This window comes from Vombatus ursinus, unplaced genomic scaffold (genome assembly GCF_900497805.2).
Source record: "Vombatus ursinus unplaced genomic scaffold, bare-nosed wombat genome assembly UNPS02010461.1, whole genome shotgun sequence".
Taxonomy (NCBI): Eukaryota; Metazoa; Chordata; class Mammalia; order Diprotodontia; family Vombatidae; genus Vombatus; species Vombatus ursinus.
In genome coordinates this window covers 4,421,783-4,448,761 of record NW_020950239.1, presented here as the reverse complement: position 1 = coordinate 4,448,761, position 26,979 = coordinate 4,421,783, and the positions used below count along the sequence as shown (strand labels likewise).

Here is a 26,979-nt window from a genome sequence, read left to right as displayed (position 1 = left end):
AGATAGATAGATAGATAGATAGATAGATAGATAGATAGATAGATAGAAAGATAGATATGTAGACATAGTAAAGGACTACAAACTTGTTGGCTTTTTTCTCAAAACAACCTTGTGAGGTAGGTAGTGGCAGTATGATTTTTATGGTAATAAGTAATAATTTAATTTCATTGTTATACAAATAATAATTTTATTTTATATAACATGTAAACATAGCACTTTATTTATATAACTATCATATAAGTAGCAGTTTATATAACTATATGAATAATAATTTAAAGGCTGCTAGGTGGCACAGTGGATAGAGCAACAGGTCTGGAGTCAGAAAGGCCTGAATTCAAATCCAGCCTCAGACACTTCCCAGGGCAAATCATTTCACTTGGTTTGCCTCAGTTTCCTCATCGGTAAAGTCAGCTGGAGAAGGAAATGGCCAACCACTCCAATATCTTTGCTGAGAAAATCTCAAGCAGGGTCACAAAGAGTTGGACACGATTGAACAATAATAGTAAATAATAATTTATATAATTGCATAAATGCATAAATAATAATTTTATGTAATTATCCTATAAATATACAAATATTTTTCTCATACACAGTTGAGGAAACTGAGGCTTTGAGAGGTGATGTACTTTCCTTTTAGTCACAACTACACTGGGAGGTAGGTGCTACTATTGTCCCCATTTTAGAGTTGAGGAAACTGAGGTAGTCAGGTTGAATGACTTGCCCACGGTCACACAGCTAGGAAGTGTCTGAGGTGGAATTTGAACTCAGGTCTTCTTGACTCCGGGACAAGCTTTCTTTTCACTGTGCCATCTACCTGCCTGAACAACACCCAAAGGTAGAGATGAGGGGATGGATACAAGAGATGTTCTACAAATAGAATCATAGGGACTTAATTGGCAATTAATTAGATATATAGGGTAAGGGAGTGTGAGTGGGCATTGAACTGGTCCTCTGTAAAAATGGTGGTACCCTCAAGAGAAATAGGGAAGGTTGGCAGAGGGGAAGGTTTGGGGAAGGGTGGGTGAAAGAGAAGAGAACACAATGAAATCTGTCATGCAAATCACAGACAACCTAGGCCTGCTCATCCCTTGTGCCTCACTCTGTCTGCATCTAAAACAAAAGTGACTGGAGGCAGGGTGAGGCTCTCACCAGAAGTCGCTGTCCTGGAGCCCAGAGCCCACTCGGGGAAGCTTGCTGGAGCCATGTACATATGCCGTGGGGAGGGAGTTTTGTTTTTTCAGCTGCCTCTGGAGGTCCTGGTTAGGTTATAGCTTAGGAGCCAGCTTGTATAGATAGAGAGACAAGAGTTTGGGAGCTTGTAAAGCAGTAGGGCACCAGTGGTGGGAAGAGGCATAGTGGGAGAGTATTGGGTGATCATGGCTAAAAAGGAGGTATTTGGGAAATTATCAAAGAGAGCGTTAACAGGACGTGACCCACCTTCAGATTGATTACCCTTTGGGATCATTCCCCTGCCTCCTTGGGATCTTGTCACGGGCCGATGGAGCTGTGGAACCACTAGTGTAATTCTTGGGGAGTCACAGCCTCTCAGTGCCCCAGTCAACTAAATTGCAGAGGAACTGTTGAGTTCTATCAGTAGGAGTTTTTATGGCAGAAATTCTTTATGGCGATGAAATTATAATGCTGCACTGAAATCTTTTAAAATTCTAGTATGGCAGATTTTATATTCCTATGTTACGGATAGCATATGAAAACATCCCACTGTTATGATGTCTCACTGTGCCACCTTTATTCGCTGTCTTTCCTATCTGTGGGAGAGAGAGAGAGATTCAATAAATTCAACAAATACAGTTAAATCAATGAACAAGTGAATAAATGCTTCTCCCTTTATCCACTTCCTATATATTTGTTTTTCCCTCAAACAACTGATCGATTTGTTGGGGACAATTTCCCTTTACAGATACTAGTACAAAGACTAATGTAAGAATCAGTGTGTTAATACCCAGAAAAAAAAACAACATCCCAGTTTAAACAGTTTTTCATAGTTAGGCTGACCTTTGTGGTTGAGATTTAAGTTGTGGTTGTCAATTCCGGGATTTGGAGAGGCGTGGACCCCTTTCCTGTTACAACGGCTTTGGTTGAGAAATTCACGGAAGTTAGAAAGGTCAGAAGATGTCATGCCCACACTATGCCTAACTGGATTTCACCGGGCACTTCTTGTACTTATTGTTAGAGGCGTACAGAGTGTCCTTACCACAGCATCTACGTGGCCTTTGGCAAGGGGCAAGGGGCAGGACCTGGGTTATCTCCTGTTGAACTTCCAGATCCCATGGACCTGTAGAAAAACAGGAGAACTTGGCATAGATTTCTCTAGACACAATGAGGCCTGGCAGCAGTGATACTGTCCCCAGCTCATGTTCCTCTTTGGGGGGAAGAAAGTCAGGCAGTGGCAATATACCCAACTAATGAGAAATCAATGAAGTTAACAAGCTTGGGATAAACACTATGCTATGTGACGGAAAAACAAATACAAAAATGAGCCAGTCTCTGACCTCAAGGAACATATAGTTTAATGGAGGAAATATAACACATACAGGGAAGTAATGTCAGGTTTAGTTATTAAGTGTCTACTCTGTGGCAGGCACTGTGGGAACTGAGGATGCATAGACAAACATGAGACAGTTCCTTGCCCTTTAAAAGCTTATATCCTTGTATATGTATAGCCTATGTCAGATTGTGGGCCGTCTTGGGGAGGGAGAGGGGGAAAGGAGAGGGAGAAAAATTTAAAACTCAAAAGCTTATGGAAGTGATTGTTGATAAATCAAAAGAAATTAATAAAAAAGAAAAGAAAAAGAAAAGGAAGGGATTGAACTTGGAAAAAAAGAAGCTTACATTCTTTAGGAATATGTGGGCCACCAGGGAACTTTTGAAAGACTCATTCCATGATCTCAAGCCTGGCCTGCCTATAACAGTTTCTAGAATATTATTAACTCTGGTTGGAATTGGTTTAATGAACCTGTGCTTTCAGCCCCAAGGTTGCATTTTCTAACTAGACACTGGGCTTTCTGAACCTGACTTACTCCCTAAGTTTGCTTGATTCCTTAAGTTCAGATATCTTTTGTACTTAGAACTTAATGACCTTCTAACTCTGTCATGATGTCTTGGTACTCAATTCTAGCATCTGGTTTTCTCTTTCCTTTCTAACTTCAGCTACTCTCCACTTTGAACCATAACAGTATATTTTCTAGGGTTTATATATAAAGGAAAATAGGATAGGGATAGGAATTAGATGGACATTGGATGGATAGGTATTGGCATAGGGAAATCTCAAATGAGGAAACTGCATCTACCAATAAAAATCAGAAACCTCACTGCAACTTGTAGTCTTGGAGGATTTCCTGGTGCACTAAAAGGTTAAGCCATTTGCTCGGGGTCACATGGCATGTATCAGAGGCAGGACTTGAAATCAGGTCTTCCTGGCTCTCTATCCACTACACCAGTCTGGCTCTGATTTAAAGGAAAATCCACTATAAAATTCAGATAAAATTCAATAAATTCAATAAAGTAATCTTTTTTTTGAAAAATCACAAAATTAAGGCACAATAGCAGCTGAGATACTCAGAAGTTCACAGGAAACAAAATCCAAGAAAGGAGCTAGTGGTAAAGCCTGTGGCCTAAAGAAGTCAGATATGAAATGCTTTCCTAAAATCAACTAGAACTAAACACTTGGGTAAACCATATGTATATGTGTGTGTGTGTGTGTGTGTGTGAGAAAATCAACTAGAACTAAACACTTGGGTAAACCATATAAATATATATATTATTATATATATATGTATGTGTATGTATTTGTATGTATATGTATAGATAATATATATATATTTCAATATGATCTGTGTCCTTTGCTTTTCATACATCTCATTTTAAAAAACATTATCCTGAGAAGGAATCCTTGGGCTTTGCCAGAGTGTCAAAGGGAACTATGCATTGCCTCATGACACAAAAATGGTTAAGAAATCCTCCTCCTCATTATGGCACGAAGGTGACTCTGGGTTCTCAAAGACTGTGCCAAGCCACTGTAATCTCTGGCAAGTTCTACCAAGATGGGAGTATTTCAAGTATGGGTCTGGAATGGTCACCTCCTTTATATGGCATAGACCACTAGGTGGCATAGCGGATAGAACCCTGGGCCAGGAGTCATGAAGACCTGAATTCAAATATGGGCCTCAGATATAGGTACATCATTTAACCTCTGATTGTCTTAATTTTCTCAGCTATAAAGTAGGAATAATAGCACCTACCTCTCAGTGATATTGTAAGGATCAAATGAAATAGTTATGAAACACTTAGCTCAGAGTCTGGCACATAGCAAGTGCTTAAGAAGTGTTTTCTTCCTTCTTTACACGTTGTACTGAGCCTGGTGAATGTACAGAGCCAATTTTCTCTCATTGATCTCTTTTCTTTGAAAGCCTTTTTGACTCGATTCGCAAGATATCTAGCAAATATATATTCTTGCTTTCCTTTCTTAGGTGCATTCCATCCTTGGCTGTGGTAGGAGCTTAACCATCACTAGAAAGAAGGGTGGCCACCTTACTGCATTCGTGAGAACAGGGTCTCGCAACACTCATCATTGAGGGAGCTGCTCCCAGAATCTCTTTCTTCTTCTGCTCTGCTCCTTAGATCTCCTTTCATAGGTAGACCCTATGGATCCATTGCATACCAGGCTTTAATTTCCAAGGTTTGCGCTGGGATGGTTCTTCAAAGGTGCAGGGAGGCTGTTTGGCTAAGTAGCTTCTTAAAATTTAGCCCAAGGGAAAACTGTGTCAGGGTTTTTTCCTGAGATTCTACTGGCTGAAATCATTTTCCTGAGTTTCTGATTTGGTGACCACAGGGAGAAGTAACATGTTTTATGTTTTAAACTTTAAAATGTGTTGATTACTTGTGTGGATCCCATTCCTTTTTTTCTCCACCTTTTTTTTCCTTATGTAAATGGTGAGAGGAGTAGAGAATAAAGGAAGGAAAACATGTCATTCTATATGATGAAAGGAAAAACACAACTAACAGTTGTAACAATGAATGTGAATTGTATATGATGCTATATAATATGAATAGAGTGAATATATAGTGGATTGAATGGTGAATCCTATATAATGGGAGGTGGATCAGAACGCAGACATCTTTTCTGTCTTTCATATATTAAATGTTCATGTTTGTTGATGATATTAAGTACATAATATCAAATTTTATGTCAAAAAAGAAAAAAAATACAAATCAACAAAAATATCCCATGTTGTGTATCTTTTCATGTCAAATAAGAACCTGTATATTCATGTATCTTTGTGTGTGTGTGTGTGTGTGTGTGTGTGTGTGTGAGAGAGAGAGAGAGAGAGAGAGAGAGAGAGAGAGAGAGAGCTTATTGTGAATTTGTTATAAGGTGTTGGTCTAAATCTAACTTATGCCAAACTGTTTTCCAACTTTCCTAGCAATTCTTATCAAATAGGGATAAAGGAATATTAATGACAATCCAGAAATTAGGATACCCCTGATCCATGGTAGGTATATACAACAAATGATGTCTTCAAAATCCCATGCAAATTTGGTTCCAGAGTAAAGAGAAGGGTCTGTGGTGATGATGATGGTGATGATGAGGAGAAAGATATCACAAACACCAGTTCAATTCACATTTATATAGCACTTTAATTTTTGTCATGCTTTGCATACATTATTTCCCTTGATTGGACCTATGCATTAAAGTGATTAATCTGTCTGGGGAAGAATGAAAGAAAAGTTTAGAGTAGATTTTTAAAAAAATTATTGAGAAGATTCTTTAGTGTATCTGGTCCAACACCTAGTGCATGTGTTGAGTATAATAAAGATCACACGTCATTTTTATCTTCAAGCCTGACAGTGCCTTCAGAAAAGCCATTTTAAAAAAATGAACTTTTATTCTATTATGTGACTGGTGTTTAGTGGTAGTAAGAGTCTTCCTTGCCATATAGATTATGTGATGATAAACTATTTCAAAAGAATATTCAGTTTTCATAAAGACAATTTTCATGATTGGACTTTGTCTGCTATGGTTTGCTTACAAAATAATATTTAATTTATGATAATAGCTGCAAGCAAAAAATGAATTTAGGAGAGTGAAAGATGTTCTATAAAACAGCATTAATCATGGAGGATCTAAATAAAAGGCTAAAAATGAAACATATGGTAAGATTATTTTACTTCATCAAGGAAGACAAAATTTTTTGAAATAGTGTGAGTATAGAACTAGGGATGATCTTGGATACTTGGAAAATAAATATATGGTAGGTTTTCTTTCAAAAAATTTCCTTATAGAGATAGCTATATTGTAATGAGATTCTTCTTATTCTAGTTGAAAGTCTCGAACAGTTCTAGTTTTGATAAGGCTCTTGTGTGGGGTAATGCCATCTAATCCTCATAGAAAGTCTTCTATCTGAAGAATTATCATTGACAGTATCTTCTCAATCCTTGTTTTGTCTTGGTGAGCCAGGGATAATTATTTTTGGAGGCACAAAGCAATCAATAACATCTGTTAAGTCATATACTGATTCTATGGAGGAGCTGTGAAGAAAAGACATGACATAATTTTTTTTAGTTAATTGTTTCATTAAACTGAATCATTTCTTATTTGCTCTTTTTTTAACCTCCGCCTTCTATGTCCATAGGATATTTTACTGAGTGGGATGGCTGATTAAAATAGAACCTGAAATTTGCATATTTCTTGTTCAAGAAGGCTTTACTGCTGAGGGAATTTCTACCATGTAAACTGAAGTAATTTTTTTTGTTTTCAGGAATGCTAAGGAAGACTTATTTTTATGCATACCTAGTCTACTTGTTCCAAACTAGTGATAATCTGTTGTATCAAGGGCTATGCACTCTACTGGCACAGAAAGATAATGTTAACAAGTGACTAGGTTACTATTAGTTTGGAAGCTGATAATTCACATTTATTGCTGGAAATATTGTCATTAAAATGCCTGGAATGAATTCTTCGTAGGTTTGCCTCAAATTTATGTCTTATTGACTACAACTGTATATGATGATTTGGTGGTAGAGAAAGCTGAAATAAAAAAATTAAGGCAAAAGTTTTCCACAAATTTACCTTCTTGTAGGAAAAAAACAAATCAGCTTTAGTGAATGACTCTACAGTACGACAATGAAAGGGGAAAATTTTGCTTCATGTTTTTGTACTGTCAGGAGCATATTTTATGAAAGACACTAGAAATCACTAGCAAACGTTTCCTTTAGGAAGGTAAGAAATTAAAGGTCAAATACACCCATTATCTGATGAAAACTGAGCTGCTACTGAATCCAGCACCATGGTAAGGATGTAAAGTAAAATATGTGATGCTACCTTGTGTTGAATAGATGTTCAAATGATAGTTGGTGGAAATGGGGATGGGCAAATAGTGACCTTATGCTTTAGCATTTTGCAAAAAGAAACTGCCATTTTAAAAATATTTTAGGTAAGTGATTTTTTCAATGGCAAATTGGATTCTACTTAGGTTAGTTAGAAAACACAAATTTTCCTTTCTTCTTTTTCAACCAGTTAAGCAACAAACATTTTGGGGGTTGCTATTCCGAGCCTTAGTACCATGCTGTTGTTAGTAAACACAAAGACAAAAGTGAGGAATTCCCCATCATCAAGGATTTTATATTCTCAAGGTAGGGAGGGAAGGCATAGAACATCAGTAATTAAAATATGTATATATATATATATATATATATATAATAAATACACAATAGATGCAGAAAAATCCTTTGCTAAGGTACACGCTAAAAATCTGACAAAAGAACAGGCATAAATGTCCTTTTTTTAAAAATAAGAAGTATATATATGTATACACACATATGTGTGTATGATCTATACAATATGTATTATGTGTATGTATGTAACAAAGGAGAAGGATTAGAAACATTCTCAATAAATACAGGAGTAAACCTTTCCCTGAAGTACATGAAATTTGGCATAGTTTTAGAAATATTAATAATAGCAATAAAATAACAGAAATAAATTAAAGACCTAGTTATAGTCAAGGAAGAGACATAACTATTCCTGAAAAATCCAAAAGAATTGTCTAATAAATGAACTGAAGCAATTAATAGCTTCAATAAAATAGAAGGATATAAAATAAACCCTCAAAAATCAATAGAATTTCTTAAGAGGAATAAAAAATCCAGATGAAAATAATAGAAAAAGAATTTCTGTTGAAAATAACTGTGGAATGCATAAAATATTTGGGAGTCAGTCATCTAAGGCACATTCAAGACATATATAGGTACATTACAAATAGCTCCTTAAAGAAATAAAGAATAACTAAATAACTGGAGGAATATTCAGTGTTTCTGGCAAGACTATGCTTATAAAATAAGAATAATGACACTACCTAAATTAGTTTATAGATTTAGTACTATACTAATTAAATTATGAGGGAGATATTTCATAGAAATAGACAAAATAATAAAATTCCTTTGGTTGAACAAATATATATATATATACATCTCTGTATATCTGTATAGCTAGATAAATAGAGAGATATGCATATATACTATCAAAAGAAAAGCATGAAAAAAATTTAGAAATGGAGGCAGAATAGCACTTCCAGATCTCAAGTTATATTGCAAAGCAGTAATCATCAAAACTATTTGATTTTGTTTAAAAATAGAAAAGTATCTCAATGGAACAGATTAGACAAAAATGGGGAAAAAATTGAACTCAATAACCTAGTATTCAATAAATATTAAGAGCCCGGAAAGACAATTTGCAGTTAGATTGTAAAGGATTTTAAATGCTAAATGGAGGAATTTGTATTTTATCCTAGAAAAACTGGGGAACCTTTGGATTTTCTTGAGTCAGGGAGTGACCAAGTAAGATCTGCACTTGAAAAATATGTCTTTGCCAGCTATGTGAAGGTTCATTGAAGAAGGGAAAGTCTGAAGGCATGGAGGTCTATTAGAAGTCTATTGCAATAGTACAAGTAGAAGGCAGAACAAAGGGGTTGAGAAGTAATCAGGAGTTGAGAAAATGAAGGCAATAGAGTGCTATTATGGGTGACATTACATGATAATGGTATTTAGAGGAAGATATTTGGTTATTTCTTCACTAATGAGAACTTGTGAAAAAGAATACTATTTTCTAAAGTGAAAGTTGCCTCAGTAGGCTATACCTGCTCTCAAACCATATAAAGTAAATATGGTAGTGTGTCACTGGTGGGAATGACCATGGACTAGTTCATTGGAAAGGCACTTTCCTAAAATCACATAATTTTAGAATTGGAAATAATAACAGCTAATAGCTAGCATTTTATATAGCGCTTACTATGTGCCAGGCATTGGGCCAAGCACTTTACAAAGTTATCTCATTTGATCCTCACTACAACCCTGGGAGATAGGTACTGTTATCCTCATTTTACAATAGAAGAAACTGAGGCAAACAGAAGTTGTGACTTGCCCAATGTCACACAGCTAGTCTGATGCTGAGTTTGAACTGAGGGGCTCTTGTCTCCAGGCCCAGTGCTCTATCCTCCACCTTCAGACTTAGAAGCTATCTAAGACAACTTTCATTTATTTATTTATTTATTTTGGTGAGGCAATTGGGATTAAGTGACTTACCCAAGGTCACACAGCTAGTAAGTGTCAAGTGTCTGAGTCCAGATTTGAACTCAGGTCCTCCTGACTCCAAAGCCAGAGCTCTATTCACTGTGCCACCTAGCTGCCCCTAGACAACTTTCATTTATTGAGGAGAAAATTGTCAGTCAATAGAATAAGCAAATTCTGTGGTAGAGTGAAAAGACTGCTGGGTAGGGAGACAGAGACCTAGATTTGAATTCCCACTTTACCACTTACTACTTGTATTACTTTGGACAAATCATTTTCCCTCTTTTGGCCTCAGTTTCCTTTTCTATAAAACAAAAGAATTCTCATTAATAAATGGTCTCAAAAGTCCCTTCCCAATCTGTCTACTACCTTATGATTTTAAGCAAGTAGACCAATTATGACAATAGTTTTCATGATATTAACCTGAGATAAATTCTGTCTTAATTAATTTTAAAGTGATACACTTTTATATGTATTTGGAGACCTATGTGTTATTTGAATAGTCATAAATATTAAATACACAAAGAAAATAGAAGGAAAGAAATAATTTTGTGAGGAAAGAAACACATGAAACCTGAATCATTCTCCCCCTCCCCTTTGAAATGAATGAAATGTGAAAACCATCATGCTACCTGGAACATATGAAATCACTCTCAAATGCATAAAGAGTTGATTTACTAAAAATATGGTGATTTTCCTCATGTTGGTAACCAGAACTTAGAGCTTTTTACTGGAGACAATTGGGGTTAAGTAACTTGCCCGTGGTCACATAGCTAGTAAGTGTCTAAGACCAGGTTTGAACTCAGGTGCTCCTGACTCTAGGGCTGGTACTGTATCCACTGCACCACCAATTTGCCTCTACAACTTATAGCTTTTAGGCATTAATTCATTTCTTACAATTGTTTTGGGAAAATTGCTTCACCCAACTAATGCTTTCATTGAGTTCTGTGTTTCCTTCGACTCATGGCATTCAATGCATAGTTTGGGGCAAAATTCATTTTTTAGCTTTTTTTACCTTTCTTCAAAATAACTCCATTCCACAAGAAAAGAGATTTTTATGTTTCCTTCAGCATGTCAGGGTTGATCTGATGATAGAAGAAGACATTCGTCATAAGCAATGACTGGATTCTGACTAGGTTGTTTTAACTGGCTTATTAACAGGAGATGAATATCACTTTTGTGGTCCTCAGTAAGTCCTTCTTTATTTATTTAAAAATTTTTTTTTATTTAGTAAGTCCTTATTTAGTACTGCACACATATGACCATGACCAAGACCCACATATTTCACTTTCCTTTTCTCTTAATAATCAACAGCAAAAATTTAATTTCTGACATGAGAAAAACCTTCGATTCCTTTACCTTTTCTTCTATGAGCTCCAAAGGAATGGTATTGTCTGTATCTGTAGAGGAAGTCAAAATGTTGGCTCTTTGATGCTTAGAAGCATGGGAAGGCATCAGAATTCCACCATAAGGATATCCAGGGTTCGCATTGTCTTTTTGGGGGTATGGCAGCACAGTCTCTATTGGCTAAAGAGGGTGAGAATTAGAATAGCAAGGTAGACAATGGGGCCATATGGGCTAAAACTGGAAGGGATACAAAGATGAAATAAAATATCTTTATGAGAACACATGATAGTGTACACCTCAACCCCCAGGACATAGACAAAATTCCAGTAAAGTTAAGTATATGCACCATCTGTTGCCAGTTTTTGTCTTAACCCCTGCCCTTATATATGAGTGTAAACATTACCTTTCTTGAAAATTCCCTGCAGAAATCACAGAAGCAATAGATATTTTAATCAAATAAAGTTAACAATGAGACAAAATACTTTTTGTGATACACACAAAGCAGTTCTTGTAGAAATTTATCTCTAAACATTTTCATCAACAAAAGAGGGAAGAAACAGATCAATGAATTAGGCATACAGGTAGAAACAAACAAAATTGAAAGCCAAAAAAAGATTTTTAAAACCTTAGGGTTTTTAATTAATAAAATAAACTGTTAACTAATCTGATTTTTTAAAAGAGAGGAAAACCAAATCACAAAATAAAAAGTAAAAATGATTTACAAAAAAATGAAGAAATTAAGATTTGCAGGAACTATTTTGTCCAATATTAAAGTAACAAAACTGATATTTTAAACTAAATAGATGAATATTTACAAAAATACAAAATGGGTAGATGAAGAGAACAGGAAATAGAAAATTTAAATAACTCAAACTAACAGAAAGAAATTCATACCCTTTGACCCAGCAATAGCACTTCTAGGGCTGTATCCCAAAGAGATCATACAAATGGGAAAAGAACCCACATGTACAAAAATATTTATAGCAGCTCTTTTTGTGGTGGCAAAGAATTGGAAATTGAGAGGATTCTCATCAATTGGGGAATGGCTGAACAAGTTGTGGTATATGAATATAATGGAATACTATTGTGCTAGAAGAAATGATGAGCAGGCCAACTTCAGAAAACCTGGAAAGACTTGTATGGACTGATGCTGAGTGAAGTGAGCAGAACCAAGAGAATGTTGTACATGGTAACAGCCATGTTGTGCGATCACTAATATTGATAGACTTAACCCTTCTTGGCAATACAGGGGTCTAAGACATCTCCAAAGGCCACATGATGGAAAATGCTATCCACACCCAGAGAAAGAACTATGCTGTTTGAATGCAGATCAAAGCATACTATTTGCTGTTTTTTTTTTTCTGTTGTGTTTTGTTTCCTCTTTCTGGTGATTCCTCCTAGAACATCACTAATGTGAAAATACGTTTAATAGGAATGTATATGTATAGCCCATATCAGATTGCACACCGTCTTGGGAAGGGAGGTTGGGAGGGAGGAGGAGAAAAGTTCAAAACTCAAAAGCTTATGGAAGTGATTGTTGGTAAATCAAAATAAATTAATAAAAAAGTCTACACAAAGAAAAAGAAAAAGAATTCCAAGGGGCTGGGTTTGTGTGTGTGACCATGACCAGGTGAATTTTCAATTGAATTCTATCAAACATTCAAAGCATGATTAATTCCAATATGATATTAATTATTGACAAAAATAAGAAAAGAAGAGATTCGCTAGATTTGTTCTATGAAACCATAGTCTTGATATACAAACCAGGGAAAGACAAAGCATAAAAAGAAATGTAAAGACCACTATCCCTAATGCATATTTACACAAAAATATAAAACAAAATCTTAGCAAAAATGCTACAAAATATATTTTAAAAATTCAAAATAGAGCAAGGAGAAAAAAATAACAAAATTCATCTGGAGGAACAGGGGGTCAAGAATCCCAGGGAAAATAATGAAAAAATATGGTAAGGAAGGGTAACTAGCCTTACCACATATCAAACTAAATTACAAAGTAATAATTATCAAAACTACATGGTACTTTTTTTTTAATAGAAAAGTTGGGCATCAGAATAGATTATGTAATAATATCTGGAAATAAATAAGATCAGAATGATCCCAATTTGCTGCTGACATGATTTTTTGCCTAGAAAAATCCTAGAGAATCAGTGATACAAAGAAACTCATTAAGACCATTTAATAGCTTCAGTAAATGGGCTACAAAACAAATCCACTAATATAAAAAGTACTTCTATATAGCAAATAAAATCCAGGAGTTAAGAATAGAAAAAAAATCCAATTCAAAGTAACTACAAAATGCATGAAATATTTGGGAGTTAATCCACCAAAATGCATCCTATTATATGAATGAAATTACAAAATGTTCCTTAAGGAAATGAGGAACAACTTAAATAACTGGAGAAATATGCAGTCCTCACAGCTCAGCCATAAAAGTGACAATATTGCTAAAGTTCATTTATGGAAATAATAATAACTAACATTTATATAGTGCATACTGTGTTCCAGCCACTGTGCTAAGTGCTTTACAATTATTATCTCATTTGATCCCTGATACAGTGTAGGTGCTATTGTTATCTCCTTTTTTCCAGTTGAGGAAACTGAGGCAAACAAGTTAAGTGACTTGCCCCAGGTCACACAGCTAGTAAGTGTCTGAGGCTGGATTTGAACTCATGTCTTTCTGACTCCAGGCTTAGTGCTCTGTGTACTATGATACTACCTAACCGTACCGTGGTACACAAAATGCTCAGCCTGTAGTCAGGAAGACATGTTCAAATTTGACCCTAGATACTTCCTAGCTGTGTGACCCTGGGCAAGTAACTTAATTTTTGTCTGATTTAGTTTTCTCAACTGTAAAATGGGGATAACAGCATTTACTTAAAAGATTGTAAGGATCAATGGTGCTTAATAAATATTTACATTCTTCCTTCCTTCCTTCCTTCCTTCTTTCCTTCCTTCCTCTGTGATATTAGGGAACTTATATCATGTCAGTGAATCTCAATTTCCTCATCTATAAAAATAATATGTATTCCACAAAATTCACAGTGTTGGGTAAGGGCAGTGGTTTGCAAACCTTAAAGTACTATATAAATATGGATTATTTTTATTGTTGCCTTTAAATTACCATGTAATGTCATGTGACTCAAATTGGAAAAAATCCTCTGAATATCCTTACCACCCCAGGGGTTTCAGGAACATCCCCTCTTAACAGATCCATGTTCATCTGCTGTTGTCCTCCAGGTAATCCCTGCAGAATCAGAGAAACTTGATAACATGTCATGGTTAAGATATTGGTGCTGAAGATATTTATATTTAACATATTGGTGTTAAAAAATAAAAATGACCTTCTTACCAGTAAGACCTTGCTAGCCTAGATAACTTCAATCCTCTGCCTTTACCTCCCAAAATATTTACCGAAAAACAAACATGAATGAAATCCTTGGTTTTATAAAGTTTCTATATATGGTTGAAAGCAACTCTACTAGGACAAGCTCTCCCTTGATTATGTTGGGGGGTGGGGAGATTTTTAGACTTTGTCTAGGTTCCCCTGAACCTCTAGCACAGAATGTTAAGAAACAGACCCGGGTAATAGGTGACTGAGAAGCATTGTTTTGGTGTGATGCTAGTGTACTGCCAAGAAACAAAGAAAAGAAAGGCTCTGAAAGGGGACCTAGATAGGCAATGTTCTCCTCTTGATGAACGGCTAAGCACATTGTAGCATGTGAACGTGATGCAATCTTACCACGCCATTAGGAATGGCGAAGTGGACCATTTTAGTGGAAATTGGGAGGATCTGGATGAACTGAGATAGAGCAAGATGGATAGAACTAGAGGGACAATTTATACTATGCTAATAACAGCAGAGAGAAAAACTACTTTGAAAGACTTTAGAACTAGGGACAATGCAATGGTAAACCAGGGGTCCGAGAGAATGAATGAAACACATTCACCTCTTGACGTAGAGGTGCCAAATTTAAAATGCAGACAGAGGAATCCATTTCCAGACATGGTTAAACTGGGAAGGTTTTTTGTTTTGTTTTTTTTTAAGAAGGGGACGTTAGTGAAGTTTTAACTTTTTTTTGCATCTGAAATAAGCAGCCAAGGGCTAGCATTGAGTAACTAGGGAAGGAATCATGCCCTGGTACAGGATTTTTGGCACTCTCCAAATTTTCCACCCCAGAATGGCCCTTTGCTTCTTTTAGTATCCCTAGTGCTTAGCACAGTGCCTGGCATAGGAGGCACTTGATAAATGTTTATTGATCTAATAGATTGATAGGAAAAAATCTCAACGCCTCTCCCAAGCTACAGCTCTGGCTGTCAGGGCAATGGAATTTGATTTCCTGTTGTTCTCAGATCTGGCCAAAAACATTATCTGCGCCTGAAGTTGGCAGAATAACGTAGAGCCTATAATTCTTAGGCTTTAAAATTTAATTAATAGAAATTCTTATTGTAACAAGGAAACTTTTGCTATTTCCCAGATTACAGGAAATGCCAGCTACCTAAATGCACTTTTCCTATGAGCTGTTGGAAAGCCTGGATTGTCCCTTGAAAGGCTGGGGGACTCTGAAAGGCTCTGAATTCAAGGCCCACTTGACTCCCCCCAGGTTTCTTGCCCAAAAGTCAACAATTGTATTTCTTTCTCAACTCAGATCAGAAGTGTCTTATTCCAGAAAATCGAAACTACCTCACAAATACATGAAAAGAGAAGCTAGGAACCAATAAAGTGTTTGCTTTGGAGCCAAGTCACAAACTGGATTTGTACTTAGCAATGAAGAAATACTATTTTTCAAGATGAATACACTAATTAAATTAATAGAATATGGAATAATCAGCACCAACGGTTGCCTTAGTGAAATAAAAAGGTTTGCACTTACAGCCCCTGCTTGTTGAGTAATGCATCCAAATTCAGCATAAGATGGAATCTGTCAGATTTGAGAGGTTCATGAATTTTGCTTTATTCAACTTTTGCACAAACAGAAAAATGGATTTTTAAAACATATTTTCTTTCTTCCTAAGCTTACTCTTTCTTTTCACTTCTTCATTTCTGTCTCTGGTATAATCCTTTGCCATTTAACCTGTCTCCTGGGTTTAAACTTTGGGTCTCTCTTTGACTTTTTTCTCTTCTTCATCTGTTAGATCCAATCAATGACCACGTCTTACTGATTCCATCTCTGAAATGTCTCCCACATCCATCACTTCATTCATAGTACCATTGCCACCAGCCAAGTACCAGCCCTTATTTCCACTCATTGGACCTCATGATAATAAGCCTTCCTTATTAGGTAATAAGGAGCCACTGAAATCTTTTGAACAAATGTGACCAGATCTACGTGCGGTGGAAGTTGAATGTATCATGGACCATATCATTTGAGAAAGTCCTCTACTTTCTCCCCCGGGCAACTCATGCATTTTGTTGTCATGTCCAACATTCGTGACCCCATTTGAGGTTTTCTTGACAAATAGACTCTAATGGCTTTTCCAAAGACTTCCGTGGCTCCCTATTATCTACCAAATAAATTTCAGACCTCTACAGTTTGGTTCCACCATTGCTTTTCTAGTCTTATTACATCTTAGTACACTTCATGTTATCTGTTCTCCAGCCAGACTCAGCTAATCTGTCACCTACCCTGCACTGTCCTTTGCTCCTCTTGTACCCTTTACTTGGAATTTCCTCCCACCACCTCTTGTCTCTCCACTTAGCTTGGTGAATTTTTCTTACCCATCTTTGAAAAGATAATCCCCTCCAGAAAGCCTTCCCTTCTCTCTTTGGTTGGTAAGAACCATTGCCCTGAGACCTCATGTAACACTTTGTTTTGCAGCTTTCTGATACAGCAAGTATGTAATAATTTGTGTGTATATATGTGGGGGTGTAGACTTTATAGGAGGAAGATAAAACACATACACACAACATTCCTGTGTCCACGTTGTTCCTACTACTAGTACTGCCCTTTCTTGGCACCTTCACTTCCTAGAATCCTTCGTCTCCAAAACTTATTTCAAAATGTCACCTCCTACATGGAGTCTTTCCTGATGCCCCCAAATACCTTGCATTGATTATATATGTAGCTTGTATGAGGCAGCATGGCATAGTAGATAGAAAACTGACCTCAGAAGCCAGGAGGGTTTGGGTTCACCTTCTGCCAATGACCCATAGTGGTCACGTGACCCTGAGCAAGTCACCTAAATTGAGTAGTACTCTAGGCAGCTCTTTAAGGTACTAAATTCCACCAAGAGTGCCAACCTGCATTGGTGGAGGGAGTTTCCTCACTTGGAAGTTCCCTGTACCAGGGAACAGGAAGTACCCTGTTTCAGTCCCTATCCCAAATTTTGTATATATTTACAAGTGTACATCTCATACACTATAAGCTGCCTAAGGACAGGCATGGATTCATTTATATCTTTGTATCCCCAGTGCTTGGCACACATAAAGTGTTTAATAAATGCTTATTGGTTGATTTTAAGACAGATAAAAATAACTAAATTATACTAAATAACTAATAAATAAGTAAATTAAATAAATGAAACAAATAATCTCATTTTCTGTCTCTTGACAATGTGCTCTGTGCACAAGGTAGGCGGGCGTAGTAGGAGAGGAAGGAATCCAGAGCGATGGTTTGTCTGTAGAGATCAGTTGAGTGACGGGGAGTTCAAATGGAATTTCTCTCAACTAAATGGGAACGACTCCAATTAACCACTGGTCTCCTTAGTTCTCATTAGACTAGTAAGAGATATTCAGAGTAAATTGAGACTCACAAAGTTGACCTAAGGGGATCTTCCTACCTAGGAAGGCTGTATTCAGAGCTGGCTGTCACCGAGTTAAAAAATAAATAAATGACTCCCAGGGACTCAGTAAAAGGTTGTTGGTGACCTAACATATGAAATGGAGGCACATTGAGAAAATTCAAGACTTCCCTTCTAGGCACCATCCACATTCATGGCACATCTTGGGGACCCTTCCCCTTTAGACCTACCCAAGCAATGAAATAGTTAACGGTTCTGGTGCCCTTAGCTTTACGGGGATCTCAGAAGCCAATAGGTCCAACTCCTTCATTTTACAAATGAGGAAACTGAGACCAGAGAGGGTAAGTGACCTGCTCAAGGTCACACAGTTAGTAAATGCCAGAAGCAGGATTCAAACCAAGGTCCAGTCACCTAACAACACTGCCAGGTCTTTTTTCACCCTTAAGTTTTAAATCAAGTAAGTGATGGGTAAACCATTCCACCACGTGCCCACTTATTGTGCCCTCTGATTCCCAATGGGTACAGTCAGAAGAAAAAGACAATGGCTATATCACCTGCTGGGGTTGCTGCTGTCCGCCTTGGAGAGGGAAGAACTGGGGGGGCAGATCCTGTGATCCATACATGCAGACTGGATAGTACTGGACCATCTATTTGGAAGAGATCAAACACATTCTAATTAGAAGACTAATAAATCCAAACTATTAATCTTTGGATATTGAAATAATTGTGAAGGTACATTTATGCCCTCTAAGGATTTTGTAGGGGGCGGTTGTGAGGTGCCAGGGAAAGACGATTAAACCAAGAACCTCGAGGGATGGTCAGACTGTATATACCAGAGGAGACTGGGCCCTTAGTTTACATATAGCTCTAAGCACGGATCTCATATCCCTGTGCCTCAGTTTCCTCATCTGTAAAAATGAGGGAGTTGGTTCAGATGACCTTTAAGAACCCTTCCAGCTCCAACAGTCTATCATTCTATGTCTCCTATAACGAAGTCAACAGCATGGAAAGCATCTCAATGCATCCCCAAGTCTTGGCAGACAAGAGTGTCCAAGAGAAGCCCTGATGTGGGGAGCAGACAATTAATGGTTACAGGAAGGGAGGGAGCTTCAAGTATCAAGAGTCACAAATTTAACTCTGACTCAGCCACTGAATTTTATGGGAATGAGGTGGTGCCGGTGGTGGTTGCAGGGGTGGGACAATTTAATTTCCGGGAGGCTAAATTCCTTCTTCACCGGATTAAATCCACTGACTGAAAAATGGTTCCACTGATGATGTAACATCCTCTGGGGGGCTTTGTGGGAAAGGATGCCACAGGGGAGATTTGCTGGAGACAGCATAATGCTTAGGCAATTGTTTTTATGGGCCTGGAGGAAGGCACTCCCTCCCTGCTTGCTCCAGCAAGAGTTATCTATCAATCATTCAATCTACAAGCATTTATTAAGCACCCCTGATGGGCCAGGCACCAGGAAAACAAAGCCAAAAAAAATGGTCCTACCCTCAATGAATTTACAGTTTAGCTAGAGGATATTTGTACATATCCTCTGCACATATTTCCAGGCATCTAGGTGGTACAGTGCGTAGGGCACCGGGCCTGGAGTCAGAAAGACCTCAGTTCAAATCCAGCTTCAGATACTGATCAGTTGTGTGACCCTGGGCAAGTCACTTCACCTCTGCCTGCCTCAGTTTCCCCATCTGCAAAATGAAGATAATAATCGCACGTACCTCCCAGGGTTATTGTGAGAATCAAATAAGATAATATTTGCAAAGTACTTCGCAAGCCTTAAAATGTTACATAAATGCTGTTATTATTATTTATGTACAAGATAATTTGGGGGTGGGGGAGATACTAACAACTGAGAGGAAGGAACAAGACAAAGACCAGTTTGACTGGACTGGATTGTGTATGGAAGGGAGTAAAGTGTAAAAAAAAAAATAAGAACTAGTAGTATTTATGTAGTATTTTATGTTTGCAAAGTGCTTTACAAATATTATTTCATTTGATCCTCATAATAATCTTGGGACATAGGTGCAATTATTATCTTCATTTAACAGATGGGGAAACTGAGGCAAACTGAGGTTAAGTGACTTGACCAGGGTCTCAACAGCTAGCCAGTATCTGAGGTGGGATTTGAATTCATAGATCTTCCTGACTTTGGGTCTAGTGCTCCCTAACTACATTAATAGCAATCTTCAAATAAGTGGATGCTGCAGCTTTTAAGACAGAATGGAATAATTATAGCTCGTGTTTACAGAGCGCTTTAAGATTTTTCTCTAATACAACCACACTCTAAAGAAGATATTTTAAGTAATACCATTCCCATTTTACTGTTGAGAAAGCTGAGGCTCAGATATAAAGAGACTGCCTTCCAGTGACTAAAGTCACATACATATATAGACGCAAGTGTCTGAAACAGGATTTCCTACACTCTTTTCCTCTTGTTAGGCTTTTCCTTTATGCTCAGATTGGTTTACCTAAGTTTATTTTGTTTTATTAACTCATGTCAAGCACTGAACACAATGGCATTGGATGTAGCTATGGTAGGTTACTCTGATCTGCTCTAATTTTTCTTATTTCCTTGTATTTTGGACCTTCTGAACTCAACATACAAAATTAAATCCAAGTGGGAGGGAAGGGAAGGGAGGAAAGCACCTACTATGTGCTACCGCCCAGACACCATGTGCTAAGTCCTTTACAAATAGTGTCTCAATTGATCCAATTAAAATAAGAATCTTGGAACTTATTTGAAAAAGAAAGGAAAGGGGGCAGCTAGGTGGTGCAGTGGATAGAGCACTGGCCCTGAAGTCAGGAGGACCTGAGTTCAAATCTGACCTCAGACCAAACACTTGACACTTACTAGCTGTGTGACCCTGGGCAAGTCACTTAACCCCAACTGCCTAAAAGAAAAAAAAATTAAAAAAAAAAAAGAAAAGAAAGAAAAGTAACATCAACATTTCAGATAATGTTTTGTAAATTCTTTAAGTCCCTTGATCGGAGACAACCAGTTCATTCTCCTGAGTTGGGAAGTATAATTCAGTCTATGGGCCCTCCTTGATTAAGTGGGCAGGACCACTGGTCATTCCTTTCTAATTAATTTTAAAAATTAAATTATTGTATTTTATATTATTTTAATTAATTTTGGAGGGCTCATTTCTCCTAAATGTCTGTAATGAAACTACAGAACAAAGCTAAGGAAAACTAACTCCCTGACTCACAGAATGGCCATTTCTTGAGACTAAAAGTGTCCGTCTTGAGACTAAAAGTGCTGTCTCCCCCAACAGCAACTTGGGGGCTTTTCATCTGAGAAGTATGCAAGAACAAAATTGCCATATTCAGTGAGGAAGCTGCCCGTGTCACACCAATCCAATTGGTCACCCTTCCCAGTGTGGGCTACAGGTTTTGTTGTTTGGGTTAGATTGGCAGGCCCAGGCAGCTAGACGATATAGGAAGACCTCAGGAACTTACTAGCAATGTGACCCTGGGCAAGTCACTTAATGGCTGTCTGCCTCAGTTTCCTCAACTGTAAAATGGAGATAATAATAGCACCTACCTCCCAAGGTTGTTGTGAAGATCAAATGAGATAATATTTGTAAAGGGTTTAGCGCAGTGCCTGGCAAATAAAAGGTGCTTAATAAATGTTTCCCTCCTAGAAGTGAGAAGGAGAAAATTTACCTTTTTTGCGCCCAACTGCAGTCACATTTTTATTTACCTACCTGTCCCCAGACTTGAGGGAATCCATATGAAAAGTAGCAGGGTATAATCTGTTAAGATACCAAGAATACAGAATTAAACTTAAAATACCAAGGACACCGGAGCAGAGCTTTGCATCTGGAGGCAGGAGAGCTGTGTTGGAATCTTATCTCAAGAGTTAGGAAGCAGCAGCTTAAGCTTCCATGCTGACTGCCTAAAGATCATTGGCCACTTTTGACATACAGGATTTTCCTTTACTAATTTTTTTCTAAAACGTTTTATTTCTAGTCACCCAACTTGGAGCTAGGGTCACATATTAGCTGACATGAATTACAGTTGTGCCAGATTGGAATAAGCTACATGAAGACATCCATAGTCTCTGATGATTTTAGCTGGATGAAAACCACTTGGTAACCCTTGTTCTACATCCATGTGGCTCTATGAGTTTTCCCAATGAGGGGGAATCTCTTTTCAGGAAGTAACAAAGAAGTACAACTTCCTTGAAAAGTCAGAAGCGGGAATTACTGGGTCTGGAGCACATTCGCTTGAGATGGGAGACATGGCAGCAGCAGTGGTACAAGGCTAGTAGACCACTGGTACAGATTGGGATGGGGCAGCCCATTGCCCATCTAGCTGCTGAGATTTTGAAAGGAAGTTGAGTTCCAGGAGAGGGGTATTATGGGGACAGGACTCTGTAGATGGTGGCCAAGGGGGGTGGTTATACTGTAATACCTCTGGATGTTGGCACCCTGAGACAAAGCCCCGTTAGCCCCATGCTAGTTATGTTCTGCTTACTTGATAAGGATCCTGCTGGTTCTGCTGAGGTGTCTGCAGCTGGGAAGGTTCCTGCTGGATCGCCTGGGTTCTCTGAGCCAACTTAACCTGACCTGGGATAGGTATCTGGTTTGGGACAAGTCCTCCAATGTGACCTAGAGATGACCGTGAATTCTGGGAAAGTTCAGGTGTTTGAGTCTGCGACTGCAGGATTCCAGGGAGAGGGAAAATCAGTGGATTCGCTGGTGCCTGCTGGGGTAGGGATGGGAATGAGACAAAACTGGTGTTTCTCTTAAGTTAGAGTTAGTTCTCTTCCATTTTTAATGTGCTGTTAACAAACTTTCTTTTACACATCAACAAAAATTTGGGGATGGGCTTCTACGGAAGCCACATATTTCACGCAATAATCTGATTCCTTACCATGTGATAGACCATGCAAATGGAATAAGATCTATTTGAATCAGCTGCAATCATGAGAAAGAGTACTTCTGTTTTCAGAAAAATGATTAGTCTTACTGAGAGGTAAATGCATGACTTTAAAAATTCAGATTGTTTTAATAATCATTTCGACCATCCCTAAGACCTAGATCGGTGATTCCTAAGCTGGGCTTCACTTACCTCCCACCCAGGGATGTGAGAAGCTTATTGAGGAGTTATGGGAAATATTTTTGTAATTAACTATATCATCTTCTTGAATTCAATTTATTCCTTTATTCCATTTCTTATGTGTATTACATGATAAATCCTATAATGTATTTCCTTTCATTTTGAATAGTTGGTATGGGAAGGTTTACTAAAAGTCAAGGGGTGAAGGGATCAAAGAAGCTTGGGACCTTTAATCTAGGCCTTCAGAAAGAGGATTATAGAAACGAAATGAGCATTGTCTCCTCTACACAGGAGGGAGATCGACAAAGGATGGTGGAGAAAAAAGGAATTGAGAGTCTTCCATTGAAAGCAATTGTGGAGATAACTATACCTGGAAATTCCAAAGCCTGGCATTGTTAAGACCCATCAGTAACTAAGGAAGGAAAGGAAAATTATAAAACAGATTACTATGTAATTATTATCGCAAATCCAGTGTAGATCATATCTGTTGAGAAGAATTTTATTTCAGAATTGAGGCAATTTCTCACTGGAGTTATAATTTATCAAATAGTCATGAAACTAAAGGATGGGAACAAGGAAATAGATATATATTGAGCATACGTACTGTCCATCTGCCCAGGATTTCCCTTCCCGCCCCTGCAACACACACACACACACACACACACACACACACACACACACATACACACACACACACCCTGTAATGCTCCACTTCCTTCATTTAGTGTGAGATTGCTCCCAGTGTAAGATTTATTGATTGAATTAGTACCAAATACTTATTAAGCTTTTACTCTATGCAAAGCATCTTCCTTAGTGCTCTTCAGAAGGAAAACAGTATCATCTATTGGGGAAAACAAAGTAGCTGAAAACAATATGGTGTCATATGAGCCAAGCAGAAAATGAACTGGAAATGTCTTAAGGACCAGATCCAGAAATGTAAAATTAATCATTTAGATTTCACATTTCTTGAATGTTGGAGAGCATGATATTTCCCCTCTAAGATTTCTTAAATAAATGGAGCAGGCATAATTCTTTCTCGTTGCCTGTCCCACCTTCACCCCTATTCCGTTTCATTTAAAACAGCATACTTAAACACTTTTCTAAAGTGATAAGAATAATAATAGGAGTATTCATTTATCATCCCTACTGTGTGCCAGATACCATGATAAGTGCTTCATAAATATCTCTTTCGATCCTAACAATGAGCCTACGAGATAGATGCTGTAATTACCCCCACTTTATAGTCGAGGAAACTGCACCTTGTAAGTGTCTAAGGGCAGATTTGAACTCAAGGCTTCCTAACTCCTGGACCAATCCTCTATCCACTGCTCTACCTGCTACCAGATAACTTGGCCAGTTTGGCAAGTTCTGATGAGGAACAAACGTGGCCCCATAAGAAAGATCTAAAACATCACACCCCCAAGCACTGACCTCCTTACTGTTGCTTGCAGACAAAAGAGGCTGTGGGCTAAGCTAGAAGGAAAGAAAAATGTTTTATTTGAGGTACAAATGCTTCCTCCGCTAAGATCAAACAGCTCAATTAGCCATATTTTTAAAAATACTTACTGGGGCTGCAAAAGTGACTCCCAGGAGCCCAAGAAGAATTACTGTCCTCATTTTTAAGAGAAAAATCCTAGAAAATAGCAAAAATGGCATTCTGTTTGATTCAAGAAATGCACATTATTAAGCCCCTACTGTATACAGAACACTATGGTAGGTGCTGGAGCATATGCAGTATTTAACCCCTGCCCTCATGGAACCTGCTGTCAATCATAGACGCTCATGGAGTCTATTAGTCACAATAGTTTTCATACAAATTCATCAATTTCCTTCAATAAGAAGCGATTCCATGTAATAGTCTTAAGGCAAATTATTATATGGCATTATTAGTCAGTCAAAAGCTCACTTAGATGAATTTGACTTAACACATTTGCTAACTGGGGGATTGGGGGTAGACTTCATCGGAATCAGGAAGTGAGAAAACTCTCCCTGTCATTGGCTCATCAACTGAGAGCTGAAAGGGACCTTAAAAGCCAACAAATTCCTTTTACTTGGCCTCAGAGAGTTTCAGTGACTTGCCCAGGGTCACAGTTAGTGGGTATCTGATATGGACATGAACCCAGGTCTTCCTGACTCCAAGTCATGACTCTCTCTGCCACACCAATGGATATGGGCTCCAGCTTTGCTTCTTACAGTCGTAGCGAGTTGCCTGGGTCCTTGAGAGGGTGATAACACCGCAGTATATGCCAGAGGTAGGATTTGAACCCAGGTCTTCTGGGGGTTCCAGGTTTCCTGACGCCACAGCAGGACTGGTTCCCTAAACACCGGACCACACTGCCTTTTGCCTAATAGCTTAGCATGGGGCAGTTAGATGGAAGCAACGATTTCATCTTACCTCACTTCCTGTCCCAACAAAGAGGAATCCAGACCTTTCTGAGATCTGCACCCTTCCAGCTTTATATGTATAGACACCTCTTCGCTTGCATTTAAATCCCTATCTCCAACAGAGAAGGACCAATTATTGTCCCGTCATCCAGTGATTCAGCTGGTCTTAGACGGTGGCTTTGCTAATAATCACTTTTAAAATCCCTGAGGATTAGCTGAATCCCTTCTCTTGCATCAAGGTCTCCCCAAGGGATTTTGTCCTGACCGGCACCCTCTGATTTGCCTGCGCCGTGATCCCTGCTTCTAACAGGAATGGAATTCAATTTGCTCATCCCCGTTCCACAAAACCGAGTCCCAAATGGCGTCTTGTGAAAGTGGAGACGTACACATTGACCACAAGGGTGTAAGATAGGGAAAGGTCGATTTAAAAAAATGATGGGTCCTTAGTGAACTTTCAGAGGCAAATAATGCTAGGCTTCGTCTGAGTGATGTAACTAGGTGATTATCTGGGGTTGTGTGGGAAGAACATCAGAGGGTACCACTGATTATCTGTGCCCATTCCCAACTGACTGAGGATAGGCCTCAACTTAAGATACTAGAAGCTTGGCAGAGCCCAACTCCACCATAGAGGGTCTTGAGAAAAGGAAGTAAAGGAAAGATTTGGAGTCAGAGGAGCCGGGTTTAAATACCAGCTCTTTTCTAGTTACTACCTCTGTGACCTTGGGAGGTCACTTGCTGAATCATTTTAGTCCTGTCTGACTCTTCATGACTCCATTTGAGCTTTTCTTGAGAGATACTAGAGTGGTGTGCCATTTCTTTCTCCAGCTCACTTTAACAGATAAGGAAACTGAGGCAAACGGGGTCAAGTGACTTGTCCAGTGTCACACAGCTAATAAGTATCTGAGGCTGGATTTGAACTCAGGAACTTGAGCTTCCTGACTCTAGGCCCAGCTCTCTGTGCACTATGGTGCCACCTAGCTCCCCCTCTATGTTAAATGGGAAGCTTGGACAAGTTGGCCTTTAAGGTCCCTTACTATTTCCAAGCTATGAATGTATAAACTAATCATCAGGGAATTGGGGTAATGATTGTGAGTGAGAAGGCTAAGAGAGTGCTAGGGAGTCAGGTTTATGTTAACTCCAGGCAAAGATAAATAGACTTAGTGAGTTTCAGGGCTAACCAGTTGCTTGTACAGGTAAGATAACTTCTAAGCACTATGATTTTTCATATGATTTGTACAATCTCTGAAGATGTTGCTATTCCAATAAGTGAATAAATGGAAAGAAGGATGGATAAAGGAAGGAAGGAAGGAAGGAAGCTATCCACTAGACATTTCTCCCAGAGCACCTTCAGCTGCTGGGTTTGAGCAGACGAAGAGACGCAGGAGAGGAGGCTTGAGGAAGGTTGTTGTGATAGCTCTTGGGGGATATGAGGGGAAATGAAAGTTGTTGAGGGTGTTTTTGAAGAGTGGGTTCTTTCACAGTAACATCTGTGCATCGTCTCATGAAATGTCTCTGCTCTTTGCACTCTATAATGAAGAATCATAGAATGTTTAGAACAGAATCCAGTAACATATCATTACTAGTATCATCAGTTGCAAAGGTAATACTTTGCTTTATTGGGATAGAAACAGTTTTGGCAAGGCTGACAGCCTGTCTATTTTTGACCTCCATGAAGTACAATCTGATTAAGGACCAGCGGAGATTTATTTTCCTATGGCATCTCTCTGTCTCTCTCCTTCCCTTTCTTTCTCTGTCTCTCCCTCTCTCTTTCTCCCCCTCCATCTCTTTCTTTCCCTCTCTTCATCTTTTTCTCTTCCTCTCTCCATCTCTCTGTCT

The 26,979-nt window shown here is 38.3% G+C and overlaps 1 protein-coding gene across 2 annotated transcripts in view; it reads right to left on the bottom strand.

Moving 5' to 3' along the window:
• FDCSP (follicular dendritic cell secreted protein) overlaps positions 1 to 2,153 on the bottom strand; it is a 16,210-nt gene extending 14,057 nt beyond the window's left edge. The window contains exons 1-2 of one of the 2 annotated variants that reach the window (XM_027854451.1): positions 2,014 to 2,153; positions 1,438 to 1,766 (exon numbers count right to left, since the gene is read on the bottom strand). In XM_027854451.1, the coding sequence (XP_027710252.1) occupies positions 1,438 to 1,465 (28 nt within the window). In that variant the 5' untranslated portion in view covers positions 1,466 to 1,766; positions 2,014 to 2,153. The remainder of the gene's footprint in view (positions 1 to 1,437; positions 1,767 to 2,013) is intronic. The other variant, XM_027854450.1, reaches the window with a different exon arrangement.
• Between the last annotated feature and the right edge of the window lie 24,826 nt (positions 2,154 to 26,979).